Raw genomic sequence first — 21,774 nt, 5'->3', positions numbered from 1 at the left:
TATACAAGGTGTATATGGATGTATCATTTTATTGATGAATCTCTTATGGATGGTTAATTAGGTTGTTTCTCAACATTTTCTGATATAAATAATGTTAGTGATAATACCTGTATACACTTCTTGGGAATACATGTTGTATGTGTTGTAGGATAAACTCTTGCAGGTAGAATAACTGGTTCAAAGGATATGTGCATTTAAAACTTTGATAGAGGGTTACCTGGGTGGCTCAGTGGTTAAGTGTCTACCTTTGGCTCAGGTCGTGATCCCAGGGTCGTGGGATCGAGTCCTGCATCAGGTTCCCCACAGGGAGCCTGCTTCTCCCTCTGCCTATGTTTCTACCTTTCTCTCTGTCTCTCATGAGTAAGTAAATAAAATCTAAAAAAAGATAAGTAAATAAAATAAAACTTTGATAGATGATGCTGAATTGTATAACAAAGAGTTAAAGTACCTTTTCCTAATACCTTTACCAACATGGTATATTGTGGTAAGACTGGTAAATGGCTTAGCAAATTTTCTTTTTCTTTTTCTTTTTCTTTTTCTTTTTCTTTTTCTTTTTCTTTTTCTTTCTTTCTTTCTTTTTTTTTTTAGTTTACAATTCAGAGGCTTTTTTTTTTTTGGGTTTAGGTGTCAATAGATTGTTTCTGATCACAGCTTTTGCTTATTTTGCTTTTGGGTTTTTGTTCTTATAGATGTAGGAACACTTGATCTGTTGTAAGGAAATTAGCTTTTTGTTGTGTCTTAAAAACTGTTCTTATGATTTGTTGCTTGTATTTTGACCTTTGGTATATTGTTTTGTGCAGAAATTTTATGTAGTCAGATTTATCATCTTCTATGCCCTGAGTCATATGTCATTGAGGTTTGTGTAGTTCTTAGGCCTTCTCTAACATTGTAAAAATTGTTCCCATGTTTCTCTTAGTAGTTCTATGATTTTTATGATTTCATTTTAATATTTAATTCTTTAATTCCCTGCATTTTATTTTGTTCTATAGAGTGAAGGAGTGATATAATTGTTCAACATGATTTCTCATTTGTTCCAAGATCATTTGTGTTGAATCATTCATTTTTACTATTTTAAAATGCCATTTTTGTCATGTACTTGTAGTATGGGTGAAATATTTCCCCTTCTGTTCCATGTCTGTGTGTTTTCATATATAGGTACCAAACTAATTTAATTGCTATACCTTACAAATGAAATATTAACTGAAAGGGCTTTTCCAGAATTACTTTTTCTGGCTTTCTATGCATGTATAGTTTTCTATATTATCTTTAAAATTTGTTTATTTAATCCTCTCTCCTTCCGTTAGAATTATAGTATGGTTACATTAAATTTATGCATTAATTTAGGGGAAAATTGATACATTTCTTTGATATTACATATTTTTCTACAAACATTTTTATTACCATGTATTTTTAATTTATTTTTTATTTTTTACTTTTTTATTTTTTTACCATGTATTTTTTAAAATTAGTTTATAATTATGTGAAATATAGGCTTTCAAAAGTAATAAGTATTCTAGCCTACTTTGTATGAAACACTTTGAAATGCTGAGTTATATAAGTATTTGGTCCCCTCTTCTCAGTTGATCGTAGATAGACTAAAGAGAAGGCATCTTACTTTTTTGTTTCTTAAAAAAAAAAAATTCTTGAGAAGGGAAGAAACATTCTGTATGCTCTTATAGTAAGAGCTGTAGCTACTAAATATTGGATTATTGTTTAAGCAGTCTTTGAATCCTTTACTTAAGTGGCCCTCTGGTTTAAAACAAAACAAAGCGTGATTTCTTTAATAGCTTGTTCTTCTCATTGATGGAATTGTTACCATAGGTGAAGAAGGCTTATAAAGTGTTGTTGTTCGTGGTCCCTTAAAAGTCCAATGCTACTTTAAAAATTAGCTCTTCTCTTCTTGTCTCCTCTCATCTCGTCTCTTCTCTTTTCCTTTCTTTACTTTAAAGCGAGACCCAGAGCTAAATGTGGGGACAAAGAGTTGAGTAGAGGTTGCACTTAGGAGAACTACATGCACCAGATTAAGGAAAAAATAGGAGTCTCTAGTTGTAAAGAATTTTCTGCTATCTTAAAACCAGAGGAGTCTTGTGATTGTACTGAAGAGCAATCATAAACTTACCTACTTTTCAGCAGCTTTTGTGAAAAGAGAAAAAAAGCTTTAATTGGGTTCTAGGTGTGCCTGCATATTTTTTCTCTCCAGTTTTACAGATTGACATATAAACTTGAGTATTTGGAAGGTGCCATTATTAAATTTATTTATCTCAGTGTTTTAGCAGTGCTAGGTAAAGCAGATCAAAAACATGAAAACATTTTTTTAAAGACTTACTTATCTTTAAAGTCAAGCGGACTCCTCACTGACCATAGAGCCTAGTGCAGAGGTGGATTCCCATGAACCATGAGATTTATTCCACCAGGCTTTCTTTTGATGTTCTTGCTAAAAATTTGTTAATGAAACATGTTCAAAAGTTTAGCATTGATAGACTCAAGCCTACGTATTTTAATTGTCTGCTAAAAGAGTTGTGGGTAAAACTGGTTAAAATTGCTTCATTATGATATAATTTTAGTATGTTTATATTGTCTTATCTCTTTTTTTTGAGGGATTTTAGAAATTATACTTTTTTATGGAAAATTTGAAACAAAGACAGAATAGTGAATGAAACTTGACTTTTTTAAAAAGATTTTATTTACTTATTTATGAAAGATACACAGAGAGGCAGAGACATAGGCAGAGGGAGAAGCAGGCTCCATGCAGGAAGCCCGATGTGGGACTTGATCACCTGACTCCAGGATCACGCCCTAAGCCAAAGGCAGACGGATGCTCAACCGCTGAGCCACCCAGGTGTCCCAAGAGAGTAGAATTGAGTAAGAGTAACTGAGCAGAATTGCTGAGTCATGGACTGTGTATATATTAAACTTTGTAAGAAATTGCCAAAATTCTCCAAAATGGTTCACTTCCAGCAATATAGGAGAGTTGTGGTGGCTTCTCATTCTCACCAACATTTGATATCAGTCTTTTTTATTTTAGCTATTTTAGTGGATATGTAATTGTTTTTCATTATAGTGTTAATTTAGATCTCCTTAATCATTAATGAATTAGAGGACTTTTACATGTCTATTGGCTATGTGTATGTTTTCTTTTGTGAATCTCCAGGTAATTTGCTTGTTGCTTATTGCTTTGTAGGTCTTTCTTACTGATTGTAGGGAGTTCTTTATATATTCTGGATACAAGTCTTTTGTCAGATATATACATTGTGAATATATTCTTTTTTTTTTTTCATTGTGAATATATTCTAATCTGTAGCTTGCCTGTTAATTTTTTTGATGGTTTCTTTTGATTAGTATGATTTTCTAAGTTTGAAGAAGTCTTATCTTCATTTTTTTTCTTTCTGTGTGCTGTCCAAGACATCTTTGCCTACTTCAAGATTGCCTACTTCAAGATAAAACTAGAAGCTTTATAGTTTTAGCTTTTGTGTTTAAATCTAAGATACATCTTGATTTAATGTTTTTCTGTGGAAGTGTTATAGATGGGGATTTATTTTTCATATAGGTATTCTGTTATCCCAGCAGATTTTTTGGGGAAATAATTTGTCTTGCTCTATTGCTTTGGTGCCCTTGTTGAAAATCAGTGGCCATAGAAGTATGTCTATATACATCTATTTTGTTCTGTTGATCTATTTTTTGTATCCTTATGCCAATACCAGACTGTTCTGATTGCTATAACTTTACAGTAATGTTAAAAATCAGGTAGTATGCCTACTCCAAGTTTTACTTTTTTTTTATCTAGTTTTGCTTTTTCTAAGTCCATTGTATGTACATATTACATTTTAGAATCAGCATGTTCATGTCTACAAAATGTCTGCTGGAATTTGGTTGTGATTGCTTTGAGTCTAGAGAAGCCCATATAGAGAATTGGCATTTTAGAGTTTCACACATTGGGTTTATCCTATAACAAGCTAATAAGATAGCCTGCCATAGTTTCTTGAATGCTTGCAGAAGACACAGATGTCTGGGTCAGAGACAAAAGACTTCATTACTTAAAGCAGTGATAATAGCAGTGATACTAAATATCAGCATTTTCTTGTGCAGGTTCCCTAAGCCCCATTTCCCATAGGGCAGCACTGAGTAAGTGACATTTACGCTTGGCATGGGCTGTCTTGCAGGAGAGGAGCTTAGGAAAACTGAATTTATACTACATAGTAAGTCTGCCTGCCTGTTCCACTTACATTGCATACAGTAATTATTTGAGATTCAAAGATCAATTATTCTTTAGAGAAATTAAGTGAGAATAATAATGTGTATCTACTCATATTTACCATAACTTTAAAGAAATTGTGAAATGAGAATATTTTGTATTCAGACATTTAACATTTTTGTTCTTTGTTTCTGAATATCCAGGTTACTACCTGGTATTGTGTTCCTTCAGTCTGAAGAACTTCATTGAACATTTATTGTAATATAGGCATCTTGGTGATAATTTCTTTCAGCTTTTGTTTTCATCTTTTATTTTTTATTCATCTTTCATCTTTTATTATCTGATAATATTTTTATTCATCTGTATTTTTGAAGCATATTTCTGATGAATACATTCAGTCTTGGTGTTCATGGTAGTTAAGTTCTATGAAGTCACAGAAAGCACTGAATTAGCAAATACTGAATCATTGCCTTTAAGAGAAATATAGGATTAGGTTCCTATGAACCTCTAGTCATACCATTGCTATTTAAAATGGTATTGTGCTATATAAAGTATAGCCATATACTTACACATATAAGTATATGTGTAAGTATACTTACTTATTTATTGTTAGCAATGCTAACAATAAATATATACTTTTGTTTTTCATGTGTTTCTATTTTAAAGATGCATTATTTAATGTATATTGTTGATTTATTAACATTAAACTCATGGCCAACAGAACTGTAACTCATGCTTGAATGAAGCTTAACTAACACATGGCATTTTCTCTGTAAGGCACATCATGGCCTTCTTGGGGTTAAGAACACTAGAGAGTACTAAAGCACTATTTTTAGAAGACATTTTAAATAGCAAAGTTACCAACGAAATCACACACACACACACACACACACACACACAAAACCCCCCAAAAATATGGCACTAAATAAACTGCAAAAAGTACACTTGTTTTTAGTATGACAAGGCATGGGGTTGGGTTGCCTTGTTTGACCTCACCTGGGGATGTATTTTGGGTGATTGGAATGTTTCACTGCTCTGCACACGTCCACTGCTTTAAGTATTGCTTTGGGGAATATCAATTTAGTGAGTACGCAATTGGCAAATAGTCAATCAGTGAATAATAATTAACTATATAATTATTTTTCATCATATAAAGATGTTATCTTTTGCATTCCATTATTTCTAGTGACGGTCAAGTCATTCTGATTGTTGTTTCCCTGCCTGTTTCCTTTGTTTTTAAGATTTTCTATGTCTTTGGTTTTCAGCAATTTGATCTCTACAATGTACTTCTTTGTGGTTTTATGTTTATTCTACTCAGTGTTTATTCATTAAGCTTCTTGGCTCTGTGGATTGGTATTTTCCATCACGCTTGTCAAATTTAAGGTCGTTCTATCTTTATTTTTCTGCTTCAGTCACCGTTGCCTTTTTTGGGGACTCCAGTTACATATAATTTAACTGCTTAATTGTTTCACAGGTTGCTGAGACTCTTCATTTACCCCCCCATGATGTGCTTCAGTTTGGATTGTTTCTATTGCTTGTTCTTTAAACTTATTGACCTTTACTTCTCTACTGCCCAGTCTTCTTTTAAGCCCATCTAGTGGAATTTTTCTTTCACTTAATATTATTTTCTGTCCTAGAATTTTCATTTGGTTCTCTGTTCTTGTCTGTATTTCTCTATCAAGATTCTCTGACCATTCACTCGTTATGCCCATCTTTTGCTGTACGTACTTAATAGCTATTTTAATTTTCTTTTTAATGTTTGCTAATGCGATGTTTACATTATTTCTTTGTTTATATTGGCTGTTTTTTCTTATTCTCGATTTACATATGTCTTTTCATGTCCAGCAATATTTTATTTTATACTGGTTGTCATGGATGTATTGTTAGTATTGTCCTGGAAGTCACTTAATTTGCTGGCAAATCATCTTGATCTTTTGAAGTCTTGATTTTAAAGTTAGGGTCTAGAGCAAGTGTTTGGGCTTTTTTTTCTTTTTTTTCTTTTTTTTTAAGAGTACAACAGTAAATATTTTAGGCTTGTGGGTCATACAGGTTCTTTCGTAACTACTTGTTTGCCCTTGCAAAGTAGCCATAGATAATACATCACATAAATGGACTTGGCTGTCTTCCAGTATAACTTCAGCCCACAAGCCATATTTTGCTGCTTTTGGTCCCAATTCTAGACCAAGTAACCTAGACTAGGTAACCTTTAGTTTAGAGTTAAAGTCGTCTTCCTCTTAAGGTATGCCTTTTCTGGGGTCTCATTTTTATACTTAGGGTGTTGAGCAGTATTTCTCCATGCTGGTTTGTTAAAGACTTTTGATCAAGTCTTCCAGTAGAGTCTGACCTCCAGAATATCTTCAGCTCACAGCTCTGAAATAGATTCTCTGCTTGGCCTTGGTGTAAGTCTTGTGCAGCCTAGTTCAGCCGAAGATTTAAAAGGATTCTCTGTCCAGGGGTTTCTGGAGCTCCTTTTCTATGAAGATTTCTTTTGTATGTTACCTTGCCCCACAAATTCCAGACACTCAGCAAGAATGTACTATTCTTGGGCTCCTTTTCCATGTGCTATAGGCAAAGGACTTTCAAGCAGAAAGCCAGGGCATCATTAAGTGTGCTTCCCACTTCTCAAGAATCACGCCCTGTATTTCCTGTTGTCTAGGGTCTCAATGTAGTTGCTTCATATATTTTGCCCAGTGTTATAATTATTTATGTTAGGTTAATCTGATAGAATTATTCTCATAGCAGAAATTCTCTATGATTTTAAAATGCAGCTTATTTCCTTGTGTTTTATAAATTAGTTATGATATTTATTGACCAGTTATACTTTGGGTTGATAAACAGGTTTTGAAATGAAGATGCCAAGAAAAATATTCAGTATAAGAATATGTGAACAGGGCAGCTCTGGTGGTGGCTCAGCTGTTTAGCGCCGCCTGCAGCCCAGGGCGTGATCCTGGAGACCCGGGATTGAGTCCCACGTTCAGGTTCCCTGTATGGAGCCTGCTTCTCTCTCTGCCTGTGTCTCTGCCTCTTTCTCTCTCGCTCTGTATCTCTCATGAATAAATAAAATAAAATATTAAAAAAAAGAGTATGTGAACATTAGTGAGATTGTGACAGCATATTTTGAATTGACCAGTAATAAGTTAAAAACTGATGTAACACTTTTACTTTTTTAAAAAATGACTGACTTAAAAATCTCTTCAGTGAACTTTAATTATGAAACTGATCCTTGTGTAATGGAAATAATTAGTATTCAAAGTATATATATAGTTTAGAAACAATCTAAATTTGCTCTCCAGATTTAAGCTTGAATAAGGAAATGAATCTAGCATTAGTGCCAACAATGAGGAATAGTTCATTTGGAAAAAGTGGTTTTATGAATGGTACTCATCCTTCATACTGTCAAAAGTATAGTGATTCTATTCATTTTACTGAGGGTAATAAGGAAATAAACATCTATCTGATTATAGTGATAGTTAAATTAAAATTTTTTAGCTTTGTCATTACTAGCTATGTGACTGAATAAGTTACTTAATTCTCTGAGCTTAGATAACTGGAAATGTGGTAGAAGATTAGCAAAAATAAGGATGAGTATGTTTGAAAAAGTAAGGCTCAATATGATGAATTTGTGTTTTATTGGATGTCAGCATTCTGATAGGCAGGAGGTGGAAGGAGGGGTTTGGTTAGGAATAGTTAGGTTATCATAGATGTCACATGAGAAGTTGTTGAAATAAGTTTAAATGGTTAAGTTGGGGCCATATGGTGCAGGGCTTTAAGGGTTTTCAGGTACAATTCAGTGGATAATTGGAAGCTTTTAAATAATGTTTTGTGCAAGAGAATATATAGAAATGCCTTTTTAGAAATATTAATTTGATGGCGATAGAGAGACTTAATAGAAAAGTTCGGGCTACCCTTTTGCATATTATTTAGTGAAAACGTATTTATTTAAATATGCCACTGTTTTTATTTAGTGTGGGTATATTTAAGTCCTTAATATTATTTTTTTCTGTTTGTTCAGAATAGCACAAATGAGGTTGATGATTAAAGTTTCAATTTTATCCAGTAGTTAGAATCTGACATAATCATGGAAAGAGGGGGAGTTGTTTACCTTTTTTTGTAAGCCCAGTATTATAAGTGTATATATAACATGTTTCAGTAATTCAAAATGTTACACTTTTAATATAGTGTCCCTGATTATAAAATAGTTTTCTCGTCTGTGAAAGTTAAGAACTTTTATGGAAAAAGGAAGACTAACCTAAAATCAGTAATCTTTTCCAAAACAAAGTAATTTGTAGGTGTTTTAGCTTTAGAATTTGGAAGCTTATGATATGTAAGTGTTGTCAATAAAAATTTTTCTTTAACGTCCTTAATTTTATTTTTAAAAATTTTAAAATTGTAATATAAAGTCTAGGAAAGGAAGTACTACAGAGTAGTTAAAGAAAAGCACATAGACCTGTATACTCTGAATTCAAATTTCTAATCCATCATTTTTTCAGTTCTGTGACTGGGGAAGTTACCTAACCTTTTATACCTGTTTGTTTATTTCTGAAATGATAACAGTAGAACTTACTTTGTAGGGTGGTTTAGTATTGAAAGAACCATCTGAAATAAATGTGCCTGGCTAGCATTATCATCTTTTTTTTTTTTTTTTTTTAAGATTTATTTATTTATTCATGAGAGACAGAGAGAGGCAGAGACACAGGCAGAGGGAAAGCAGGCTCCCTGCCGGAGCCTGATGTGGGACTTGATCCTGGAACTCCAGGATCATGCCCTGAGCCAAAGGCGGACGCTCAAACACTTAGCCACCCAGGTGTCTCATGGCATTATCTTTATAAATGTTATTATATTGTGAAGTAGAAGCAACTAACCAAATATTTCAGATAATTACAGGGTATTTGCTAGATGACAATATATCTTATCTCAGGAGATCAAACTTGAAAGGCTGATAAAGAAGAATTTACACCAGTTGCACTTAAACTCCTTCCTTCAAAAGATAAAGCACATGGACTTGAGTTAGACATGTTTAAATACTCACTCTTTGGCCTCCTAGCTCTATGACTTAGGGCAAGTTGTTTCTAAATCTTTCCCTTCCCTTCCTCACAACATTTTGAGGTAGGTACTATTATTATTCTTGTTTTACAAATAAGGAAATGAGGCACTGAAGGGATAGGTAATATTGTTTTCAGGGTCACACAGTTGTAAGATGAATCTGGGATTTGAACCCAGGCAGTTTGATCCCATGATCCATGATTGCTTTAGGAGGAATGAGAGCAACTCTCTTTTTTCTTGAGGGCCAGATGGTAGCAACTTATTCTGGATTTTTTTTCTAAGTGCTTTTAGAAATGCAGTACTTGTTTCATGGTTAATTTAGATAGACTCTCAATTTACAAGTTTTCTTTTTTCAAAATGTAGTAAATAATTGAAATACCAATTTGTAATCTTTCACATTTGGCCAAGTACCAGGAATGTAGTTTTCACTATAAGAGAGATTCTGGTATTAGGAATCAGGATACATTTTTTAAAGTACTTTAAATTTTTGGTATAATTTTAGTTGTAATTTGTTTTCCCTCTAATTTTAACAGTAACATGTTTTGAGTTCACTTTCCAAGAAGACTGGCCTCTGCATTATTGGCTTTTAATTATATTATCTAGCTGAAAAAGACAGCTTTTTTTTTTTTTTTTTTTTTTTTTTTAAGATTTTATGAGAGACACAGAAGTAGACACATAGACAGAGGGAGAAGCGGAACTCAGTCCCAGGACCCCGGGATCACGACCTGTGCCAAAGGCAGACACTCAAACACTGAGCCACACAGGTGCCCCAAGACAGCCATTTTGTTAAGGAGTTGCTACTTTTTATTTAGATGGAACAGCTGTGTAATTATTTGGTTTTGCTCTTTGATCTGCAAATCTCAGTTTTATGCAAGACTATATAATTATTTTAACTGAAAGGAATTCTCAAATTCCTTCATTTACAAATGAGAAACTGTATCAAAGAAGATCGATCAGATAGTAAGTCTTCTTGCAGAAGTGTGTACACACTGGGGCACTTGGGGGGCTCATTCAGTTGAGCCCCCAACTCTTTAATTACAGCTAAGAGTCCTGAGATCAAGCCCTACATTAGGCTCCAAGTTCATCACAGAGTCTGCTTGTCGCTCTTCCTCCCCTTGCTCACATATGCTCTCTCCCTGTCTCAAATAAAATATTTTTTAAAAGTGTACATATGTGTTTTATAAAATCTTATAAGTAGTATGGCTTACTGGTTTGGATGAGTTGCCCATCCAACCCATTATTCTAGGTTATGAGAGACCTTTTTAAATGGGTACCCTCATCACCCCATCTAAGAATCCTTAAGATACTGTATCATGCCCAAGATAGATTTATCTAAAATTTATATGACATTGTGAATTTAATTCTCTTACTCATCAAAAGGAATATCCTTGGAAGACTGGTCCATGTTCATGATAACCACATCTTTTTTTTCCTGTTGATCAACATTTCTCAGCTTGTCCTTCCATATAGAAATGTCCAGATTTATTGGATCCTCTCCATTAAAGGAATACCTGCCTGTCATTCCTCAGGCTATTTAAAATTATGTTTTGCTAGAGGCACTTTTTTAGTGTAAACTACCTAGACCTTTAGCCTAAGATCTTCCAATTGCAGATATAAAGTGACATTGTGCAAGTTAGTATGCCAATATGTAGTATATTAGTTGGCTCAGGCTGCCAGACCAAAGTACCATAGACTGGGTGACTTAAACAACAGAAATTTATTTCTCACAGTTCTGGAGGCTGGGAAGTCTAAGATCAAGGATTGGACAGGGTAGGTTTCATTCTGAGGCCTCTTTTCCTGCCTTACAGGTGGCTCACATGGCTTCTTAATGTTGCTCAGAGGGAGAGGAGGAGCGGGGAAGTGGAGGAAGTGTTGCCACAGAGGCATGAGCAAGCTCTCTGGTGTCTTTTCTTGAAAGGGCACTAACCCTATCAGACCATGGTCCCACCCTCATGACCTACCAGCGGGCCCCATTTCCAAACACTGTCACATTGGAGATTAAGGCTACAACATACGAATTTGGGGAAGGGATCGCAAGCATTCAGTCCATAACATAGTGTGTATTGGTTAAAAAAAACGAGCTCTGGAGCTGAATTACCCAGAGTCTCACTAGTTATGTATTGAGTGAATTACTCCTCTGTGACTTAGTTGTTTTGATTGATTTTTTTAAAATTTACCTATTAAATGGGGGATATTAACTCCACTTAAAACAATAGAGTTGTAAGGAGTAAAATGAGTTCCTGCATGTAAAGCACTTAGAATAACAAGTATTTCTTGGGATGTCTGGGTGGCTCAGTGGATTCAGCTTTGGACTCCTGATTTTGGCTCAGGTCATGATCTTAGGGTCGAGAGATCTACTTTGGTCTCTGCACTAAGCATGGAGCCTGCTTAAGATTCTCTCTCTCCATGTCCCTTGACCCCTCCCCCACTTGTGTGGGTTCTCTTTCTCTCTTAAAAAAAAAAAAAAAAAAGTATCCCTCAATGTTAATTTTAAACAAAACAAGATTGATAATAATTATTTTCCTAATGACAATTAGTGTTTTCTTTGCAATTTGGACAGTGGTACATAGGACTGATGTCCTCACAGAATACAGTGACTATTAGGATGTTTTTCTTTAAAGGTTAAAGGTAAACAACCTGGAATATAAGAAAATATGCATGATTCTCTAAAAGTGTTCTTCTGAACTGAACATGTGCAAAAAAAAAAAAAAAACCGGATTAAGCAAAAGTAATTATTTTATTCAAATGGATTTTTAAAATTTTTGGCTTTGATTAGGGCAAATAACTTACCTATCTGGAAATGCGAATAAAAGCTTTAGATGCCACGTGATAATTGGGAATAATATTTTAAAGGCACTTTGGTTTATGAAATTTCTTTAATAGAAACATTATTGCCTCTTGAGAAATGATAGGTTCTATGGATATCATTTAATCATCTTTATAATAAATATAATTTAATCTGAATTAATGTTACTACTGATAGTACTACTTTTTCTTTTCTCTCTTGGCTTTTTCTTTGTAAAAGTTTTGTGTTAACTCATTACAAACTGAACCCTTGCTTGCTCCTCTTACCTTTAGTCTCCTTCAAACTCTGTCTTTATTTCTGCTGAGGTTATATTCTATTTGTTTTTCAGATGAGACACTTTTTGCTCTTCCTGCTGCATCTGAGCCTGTGATACACTCCTCTGCAGGCAAGTTCTTCCTGCTAGCCTTTTATTCTCTGTGTATTCTAACTTTTTAGTTAGTTTTATTAACTGTACAGAGTGGTTTGAGTTTACTAAAAATTAGCATGGTTCCAAGAATGTTTGTCTATTGAAAAAAGTTGAAATTTACATTTTATAATGCTATGTCCAAGAGAGAAATGGGCAGAACCTGATTAATAATTGGAAAAATGTGAGGAATTCTTGGACCCTTGATTTACATTTATATACTGATTAGTCCTTTTTTCCAGATACAGTTTACTTATAGCTGAAAGGTTTTAGTAGAAATGAATACTACTCTTTGGCATTTAATTACTCAGTGTCTTTTCTTTACTGTCAAACTCTCTTCCCAAATTCTTTTGTCTTCCTCTAAAATTAGTTAGAAGTAGCATTTCTCCATTGATTACACTTGAGGTTTTTTCTCAGAGACTTGATTTATGCCTTTTCATAGCATGTACTTGCCTCTGTAGCCATGCACGTTTTATTGACAATAACTTTAATTTTTTTAGTAATGATTCAAGACTACTTGATTATTATTGTTATTAACATTTAATTTTAGTTAACATTAACTCCTTACTAACCGTATTTTGAATCTGTCATAAAACTTGCATTAACTCTGAGAACGCTGGCATTCTCTAACTTTCCTTTCTGTCCATGGTCACAGAAAAAATTATGGACTTGAAGGAGCAGCCAGGTAGCACTGTTTCCACTGGTCAAGAGGATTTTCCATCTGTCCTGCTTGAAACTGCTGCTTCTCTTCCTTCTCTGTCTCCCCTCTCAGCTGCTTCTTTTAAAGAACATGAATATCTTGGTAATTTACCAACAGTATTACCCACCGAAGGAACACTTCAAGAAACCTCAACTGAAGCTTCTAAAGAGTTCACAGAGAAGGCAAAAAATCCATTTGTAGACAGAGATTTAACAGAATTTTCACAATTGGAATACTCAGAAATGAGATTATCATTCAGTGGCTCTCCAAAAGCAGAATCTGCAATAGTAGCAAATCCTAGGGAAGAGAATAAAGATGAAAAAGAGGATTTAGTTAGTAATAACATCCTTTGTAATCAACAAGAATTACCCATAGCCCTTACTAATAAATCAGTTAAAGAAGAGGACAAAGTTATGTCTCCAGAAAAAATAAAGGACAGTTTCAATGAAAAAGGAATTGCAGCAGAAGCTCCTATGAAGGAAGAATATGCGGACTTCAAACCCTTTGAGCGAGTTTGGGATGTAAAAGATACTCATAAGCAAGATAGTGATGTGTTGGCTGCTGGAGGTAATATAGAGAGCAAGTTAGAGAGTAGAGTAGATAAGAAATGTTTTGCTGACAGCCTTGAGGAAACAAATCATGAAAAAGATAGTGAAAGCAGTAATGATGATACTTCTTTTCCCAGTACACCAGAAGCTATAAAAGATGGTTCAGGAGCGTATATCACATGTGCTCCCTTTAACCCAGCAGCAACTGAAAACCTTTCGACAAACATTTTTCCTTTGTTGGAGGATCATACTTCAGAAAATAAGACAGATGAAAAAAAGATAGAAGAAAAACAGGCCCAAATTGTAACAGAGAAGAATTTTAGTACCAAAACATCAAATCCTTTCCTTGTAGCAACACAGGATTCTGAGGCAGATTATGTCACAACAGATAATTTGTCAAAGGTGACTGAGGAAGTAGTGGCAAACATGGCTGAAGGTCTAACCCCAGATTTAGTACAGGAAGCATGTGAAAGTGAATTGAATGAAGCTACAGGTACAAAGATTGCTTTTGAAACAAAAATGGACTTGGTTCAGACATCAGAAGCTATGCAGGAGTCACTCTACCCTGTGGCGGCACAGCTTTGCCCGTCTTTTGAAGAATCTGAAGCAACTCCGTCACCAGTTTTGCCTGACATTGTTATGGAAGCACCATTAAATTCCATAGTTCCTAGTGTTGGTGCTTCTGCAGTGCAGCCCAGTTCATCACAATTAGAAGCTCCTCCTTCAGTTAATTATGAAAGCATAAAACTTGAGCCTGAAAATCCCCCACCATATGAAGAGGCCATGAATGTATCACTAAAAAATGTATCAGGAATAAAGGAAGAAATTAAAGAGCCTGAAAATATTAATGTAGCTGTTCAAGAAACAGAAGCTCCTTATATATCTATTGCATGTGATTTAATTAAAGAAACAAAGCTCTCTACTGAACCATCTTCAGATTTCTCTGATTACTCAGAAATAGCAAAAGTTGCACAGCCAGTGGCTGACCATTCTGAGTTAGTTGAAGATTCCTCACCTGATTCTGAACCAGTTGACTTATTTAGTGATGATTCAATACCTGAAGTTCCACAGAAACAAGATGAAGCTGTGATACTTGTGAATGAAAATCTCAAGGAAGCTTCATTTCAGTCAATGATAGAACATGAGAATAAGGAGAAACTCAGTGCTTCACTACCACCTGAAGGGGGGAAGCCGTATCTGGAATCTTTTCAGCCCAGTTTAGATACCACAAAAGATACCTTATCACCTGATGAAATTTCACCATTGACCCAAAAGGAGAAAATTCCTTTACAGATGAAGGAGCTCAATACTGCAGTTTATTCAGAGGGTGACTTATTTATTGCTAAGGAAGCAAAAGTAAGGGAGAGTGAAACATTCTCAGATTCATCTCCAATTGAGATTATAGATGAGTTTCCTACATTTGTCAGTTCTAAAACTGATTCTTCTCCTAAATTAACTGGGGAATACACTGATCTAGAAGTATCCCCAAAAAATGAGATTGTTAATGTCCAGGATGAAGCTGGATCATTACCTTGCTCAGAGTTACCCCATGACCTTTCTTTCAAGATTGTAAAACCTAAAGATGAAGATAAAGTCCATGTCCCAGATGAACTCTCCAAAGATAGGTCTGATATTTCAAAGGTGCCCTCACTGCCTCCAGATGTTTCTGCTTTGGCCACTGAAACAGAAATAGGCAGTATAATCAAACCCACAGTTCTTGTGAAAGAAGCTGAGAAAAAAACCCCTTCTGATACAGAACAAGAGAACAGATCACCATCTGCTATATTTTCAGCAGAGCTGAGTAAAACTTCAGGTAATCAGTCTATACATTGTTTTGTAGTTTCTTGCCACCTTTTGACTTATGATGGAACATTCTACTACATTTTCTGTAGTATTATAGTTTATAGTGTCTAATATATCATGTTGAAAAGAATTCTTTTGTCCCAGAAATTTTAATGCTTTTTTTTTAACCCTTCTTATACTCATTACTCGCCCTTGCTCTTAACTTTTTTCCACACAATTATTCATTGTTCCTTTTTATATTATACCAGCGATCTAGAACATTTTATCAGAATTGGCTTCATGTCTTTCTTTTCTTTTCCTTCAGTATTTACACATAGCATGAAGAGCAAGAGGTATTAGAGCAAAATATCTTCAGATGTATTTACTATTGTTTTCCCAGAAATTACTTTAAATTTTTATGAAAGCATATTTCTGTAATGTGTCTCCCAATATTTCAGTATACTGCTGTGTTTTCCAGTACTCGGTATAGAGTTAAGCGTATTGAGTAGCAGATATTTTGTTGCAAAGTATAAATTGAGGTATGCTGTAATGAATTCTTCAGAAAAGTAGGGGTTGTCATTTTTTCTTTTGACACTACATTTCCCTCACACTTGATTTGTGTAGTGTTTTGCACGTATGTTTTTTACTTAGCATTCTAATTTAGCTGAGTTTTCTATGAAGATGTGTAGTGATTATAGTTTATTTATTGAGTATACTTACATATTGGAGATGGGTAGTACTAGTGGCAGAGAGACCAGGTTAGAGATTGTTGCTATAATCTAAGAAATATAAATATTATATTATATAATATATAATATATATAATTATATATATTATTATATTATTATATTATAAATATAAATATTAAGGCAGTGGGATGAGCATGGAGACATTACTTGATGTTTGATTCGATATGGACATGAAGAAGAAGGGGAGAAGTTAAAGATGGCTCCAGGAACTGTGTTTTCAAATATACGTATGATAGTATGAGAAACTGAGTTAGGAAACATGAGAGAAAAAGTGGGTTTAAGAAGAGAAGAAATGCAGTTTTGAATATTGGTATTAAAGTAACCTACAAGACTTCTAAGAAGTTACACAAATGAAGCTTTTGAGAGAGACCTTGGCTATATGTGTATATTTATCCTGGGCTCAGAGACAGTAGTTAAAGCTATAGATATCAACTAGGGAGAGCCAAGAAATGCGGAAGCTTTAAAGGTGGAAGAATTGGTCAACGTTATTGAATGCAAGAGAGCTTGAATAAGATAAGGTTTGAGAATTTACCAAAAACTAGAGGAAGTATTGGCGTAACAATGGCAGGTGATGTGGGTGGGCAGAGTTAGGGATGAGGAATGAAGGAAACTTGTGTAAATGGATACTAAATTTTTTAAGATTTATTTTTAAGATTTTAAAGAAGTTTCAGATCATGGGGTGCCTGGGTGACTCGGTTGAGTGTCCGACCCTTGATTTCTGCTCACATCATGATCTCAGGGTGGTGAGATCAAGTCTTGTTCAGTGTGAGTCTTGCCTGCTTAAGAGTCTCTCTTTCTCCCTCTGCCCATCTCCTGCCATTCACTCTCTTGCTCTCTCTCCCCCCCCAAAAAAAAAAAAGTTTAAGATCATGGAGAAAGAGTGATAGCAAGAATGAGATAGAGGAGGGCAGCTCCGGTGGCCCATTGGTTTGGTGCTGTCTTCAGCCCAGGGCGTGATCCTGGAGACCCGGGATCGAGTCCCATGTTGGGCTCCTTGCAAGGAGCCTGCTTCTCCCTCTGCCTGTGTCTCTGCCTCTCTCTGTGCCTCTCATGAATAAATAAATAAAACCTTAATAAAAAAAAATAAAGGTGCTAGTAGAAAGTCAGGAGGAAATGGGATGGGATCCAGAATTCAGGTGGAGGAATTGACATATAAAAAAGGAACAGTTTTGGAAGACATTGATTGTAGTGAGTGGAAGGGAAAGTATGGTGTTGATACTGCTAGTTTTGTGGCTGGAAGTTGGGGGAAGTGTATGATGGTTGATGTTTATTCTTTAAAGCAACATGTTAGGTCATTTGCTGAGAATGAACTGGAACATACTTTGGTAGATGAGGTCTGACTAGGGAAACAAAGGCATTATATTAAGAGTCCAGTCAAGGTTGAAGGGTAGTCTGGTATGATAGGGTGATTTTTGTTTAATTGTTCCTAACATCCTGGATATTGGTTGGTTCAGGGAAGGCAAATGCTTGTATTGATTCAAGCTTGTGTTTTGCTAGAGGGGCCCAGTGAAAGGACAGTGAATCAAAGGAATGAGGATAACAGTAGTTTGACATGATAGACTGTGGCATCTAAGTTGAAGAATGTAAAGAAGAGAGCAGGGGGACTTGATAGGTGAGTAGGAGGTCACAGAACTTGTGGTCCATATTAAATCTAAGAACTACAAGAAAAAGAATAAAAATATGAACACTAGAATGATTGCAGGTTGTGGTCAGAGTAGAATTGTACATGTGTATTTGTTTGTTGGATGTTGAATTGAGAATTCCAGATGGATGATAATGGCCAAAATTTGGCCATGAGGCAAGAGCTGAAGTTGAGTGGGCTGAAGGTTGCTAGAGCTAAGATGATATAAACCATGAGTCTAAGAAGTTGGATTGCTCTCATGAAGTCACCTAGGATGATAGCAGGATGTGGGTTGGAGAGGACTAGAAACTAGGGACAAAAGACTTTGGTAAAAGGGCAAGTGGGGCAGCTGGCAGTGTGGTAGATGGAGGCAATTGGGAAAGATAGAGAATGCCGTAGCTGAATAACTAGGACTTTTGCCCAAGCCCTCTGAGATAGTAGTAGTCTAGAAGTAGTGTTGGTGAAGTAAGAAGGGTGCTGGCCTCCCTTCCTCTCCCTCAGGTATGCTGCTATAAGAAAATAGCCTCTATTAGAGTTACACAGGGAAATCAATAGCCTCAGGAAGAGCCAGGTTTTAGTGAGAGGAGGTAGTGGCAGGAATGTTCAGTAAAGAAGTTGAAGATTAGAGGAGATACTTCACAATGGGGAATGGATTTTTTTTTTTTTTTTTAAGACTTATTTGTTTGGAGAGAGAGAGAGAGAATGCAGGGGGAGGGGCAGATGGAGAGGGAAAGAGAGAATCTCAAGCAGACTCTGCACTGAGTGTGGAGCCTGTTGTGGGGCTCCATCTCATGATTCTGAGATAATGACCTGAGCCAAAACCAAGAGTCAGACCCTCAACCAGCTGAGCCACCCAGGCGCCCCTGGAATTTTTTTTTTTTTTTAAAGATTTCATTTATTTATTCATGAGAGACACTGAGAGAGAGAGAGAGAGAGAGAGAGAGAGAGAGAGAGAGGCAGAGACACAGGCAGAGGGAGAAGCAGGCTCCATGTAGGGAGCCCGATGTGGGACTTGATCCCGATCAAGTCTAGGATCACGCCTTGGGCCAAAGGCAGGCGCTGAGCCACCCAGGGATACCCTGGAATGGGTTTTTTTAAACAGCACTGTAAAAATGGTTTAGGAGACAGTAGTAGAAAGGAGAGTCTGAGAATCCCAGAGCAGCATGGTAATGATATAGTATGGGTAAAGATCACAGATAAGCAGTCATGTGAGCAATGGTTTATAACAGCCTGTGAAGTCCCACTTTCTCTATCCCAACATTTCCTCCCAAAACTTATTGCTAGCAATCCTCTAGTAGATTGGAACCCTCCAGAGTCAGCAGTTCCTTGGATTGATTTTTACTAAACCTAGGGATCTTGGTCTGTACTGATTGTAGCCTAATAGTTTAGAATTAAGTAAGGGAAGAGGGCGGTGTTTTTGAAGACTAAGTAGGGATGGTTGAAGAAGTATAAGGAGAGGTTGAGCATTCTCTTTAGAAAACTGTTACTCATGCTGCTTTTACTCAGCTTTTTTTTTTTTTAATTGTCATAGCAGCTGGCTAGTGAATAGAAAACTCCTTGAATGCACCCAATGTATGTATGCTACAGAAGTCCTACAAGGAAACCCACTGTGGTGTAATAAAAACACTGCAGGGGATGTGAGTTCTAGTCTCTGCTGTCCAACTGACAACCACTGTATCTGTCTAGAAATTAATTTCCTTCTCTGTAAGAGCAAAGAGATTGAATTAGATTCTTGCGACTTGCTGGTTTCTTTGACTTTAATTTTAATAGGCATCTGTTTTAAGCAGTGGATAGTTGCTTTAGGGTACTTTATAATACCACGCATTGTACTAGTTTTTTGGAAGTAGTGTGAAGGAAGATGAGGATTAAGACAAGGTCTTGCCCTTGTGCAACTTTCAGTCAGCTGGTGGAGGCAGACTGGTAAGGGCATAGCTAAACATTGTAACACGTTATAAGGGTACAAGTGCTTCCCCATCTTCCTAAAAGCATGGTTAAGTGTACTGAAATCGAATGTACCAAAGAGTAGCAAGAAACTACTAAGAAGGTTATTAGGTTGTATTCTCAGATGGCTAAAAATTTTATACCATCCCTAATTGTGATATACTTAGGTGTTTTAAAAAGAATATATTTACTGAATATGCACTTAAACATTAAGGCATTGATAAATTATCTGAGGAAATTAATATTTTATTTAATATTATGGAATTCTCCTTGTTTTCTTAAAATGACATTTGTTGGCAGAATTCAATTTTAATTTTGAGAAGAAAGGCTGATTTTGTAAGGAGGATGATCAAAATGTTATGATGTAGACTTTGATGCCTTACTGATATTTTTGGATACAATTTGTCATGAAAAAAAAATCAATGCTAGTCTCCCTTAATTAAGGAGTTTTATCAAACGATTTTTAATAATAAAATATGAGTATTGATTTCTCTCAGGCTGTAATTAAGAACATTTATTTTGCTTTTTTCTTTAGCTGTACTTCATTGTTTAGAGGCAGGTTTTGATGATCTGGGCTCAACACTTTATATATGTTTTTCTTAAAATTTGTGGCTAAAGATTATGGTTTCCATTTTTTAAAAAATTTTTATTTATTTACGATAGTCCCACAGAGAGAGAGAGGCAGAGACATAGGCAGAGGGAGAAGCAGGCTCCATGCACCGGGAGCCCAACGTGGGATTCGATCCCGGGTCTCCAGGACCGCGCCCTGGGCCAAAGGCAGGTGCTAAACCTCTGTGCCACCCAGGGATCCTTGGTTTCCATTTTTATTTAAAATATATTGTGATTATTGTCAGCACTTTAATTTTTCACTTTTCACTCATTTAAAAAATAAAACAACAGGTAGAAGATAAAATATTCTAATAATTGTATACATTTATACTACTGTGTATAGACCAAGATAGTGAAACTTCTGAAGAGAATAGTTAACTGATAGGCAGCACTACCACATGACAATTGAAATGCTTTCCTCAGATGATGGCATGGAAGTTTGGCTTAGGAATGTCAGGTTAGGGATAGAAGTGTAGAATGATGGGAAGTAGATCACCAGCGCATAGTAGGGGTGCAGAGAGGCCAGCTCTACCTTGGGATATTAGAGATGGCTTTGCAGAACGAAAGATCTATGGAAGTTAGAGGTAGCAAGCGTGAGTGGACACATGAGCCTGTTCATTTATATAAATACGGTAAAAAGTTTTTGAGATTCTGTTTTGATATCTTTGGGGCAGGTGTATGTATGTGGATGTTACAGTCAGTAGGTAGAACCTACTCACTTGCATCTAAGGACTTAGTGGATTTGCACACTGGCCATGGGTGACAAGATGAAAAGAAACATCTAGGTTTTTTTCAGAACTAAACTGAAAAACCAGTCTGTGCTAAAGAAAGGTTTATGATATGTTAGATGCTAAGTTTTCTGTGACTGGAATTAAGCAGAATTGAAATAAATGGTGGTATCATTAAGGAGAATTTTTTTTAAAGGATAGTTGCTTTTTAAAGAATTAACTTACTTGGGATCCCTGGGTGGCGCAGCGGTTTGGCGCCTGCCTTTGGCCCAGGGCGTGATCCTGGAGACCTGGGATCAAATCCCACATCGGGCTCCCGGTGCATGGAGCCTGCTTCTCCCTCTGCCTGTGTCTCTGCCTCTTTCTCTCTCTGTGACTATCATAAATAAATAAATTTAAAAAAAAAAAGGAATTAACTTACTTGGAAGTAACTTCAGACTTAGTTGCAAAAAGAAAAATAGTGCAAAGAATGTCTTACTATCTTCATCTAAGTTTATTAACATTTTCCTCATTTGCTTTATCAGTTATGATCTCCTTTTAAAGATAATAACTAAATATGGATACCTACATACATACTTATTTTTCCTGAACCAGTTGACAGTAAGTTATATGCATCTTGTTTTATCCTAAATTCTTCAAAAAGGGTCTTTTC

General features: G+C 35.6%; 1 protein-coding gene across 3 annotated transcripts in view; it reads left to right on the top strand.

Annotated features, from left to right (window-relative positions):
- Positions 1 to 21,774, top strand: part of RTN4 (reticulon 4) — a 70,799-nt gene that overhangs the window by 6,138 nt on the left and 42,887 nt on the right. Inside the window, exons 2-3 of one of the 3 annotated variants that reach the window (XM_077915412.1) lie at positions 12,370 to 12,426; positions 13,100 to 15,505. The exons of 1 other annotated variant lie outside the window; for it this stretch is intronic. In XM_077915412.1, coding sequence (XP_077771538.1) covers positions 12,370 to 12,426; positions 13,100 to 15,505 — 2,463 coding nt within the window. The remainder of the gene's footprint in view (positions 1 to 12,369; positions 12,427 to 13,099; positions 15,506 to 21,774) is intronic. One more of the 3 variants, XM_077915413.1, reaches the window with a different exon arrangement.

Source organism: Canis aureus, chromosome 11, assembly GCF_053574225.1.
Source record: "Canis aureus isolate CA01 chromosome 11, VMU_Caureus_v.1.0, whole genome shotgun sequence".
NCBI classification, from domain to species: Eukaryota; Metazoa; Chordata; class Mammalia; order Carnivora; family Canidae; genus Canis; species Canis aureus.
Note: the sequence above shows the minus strand (reverse complement) of the source record. Positions and strands in the feature narration are given on the sequence as shown.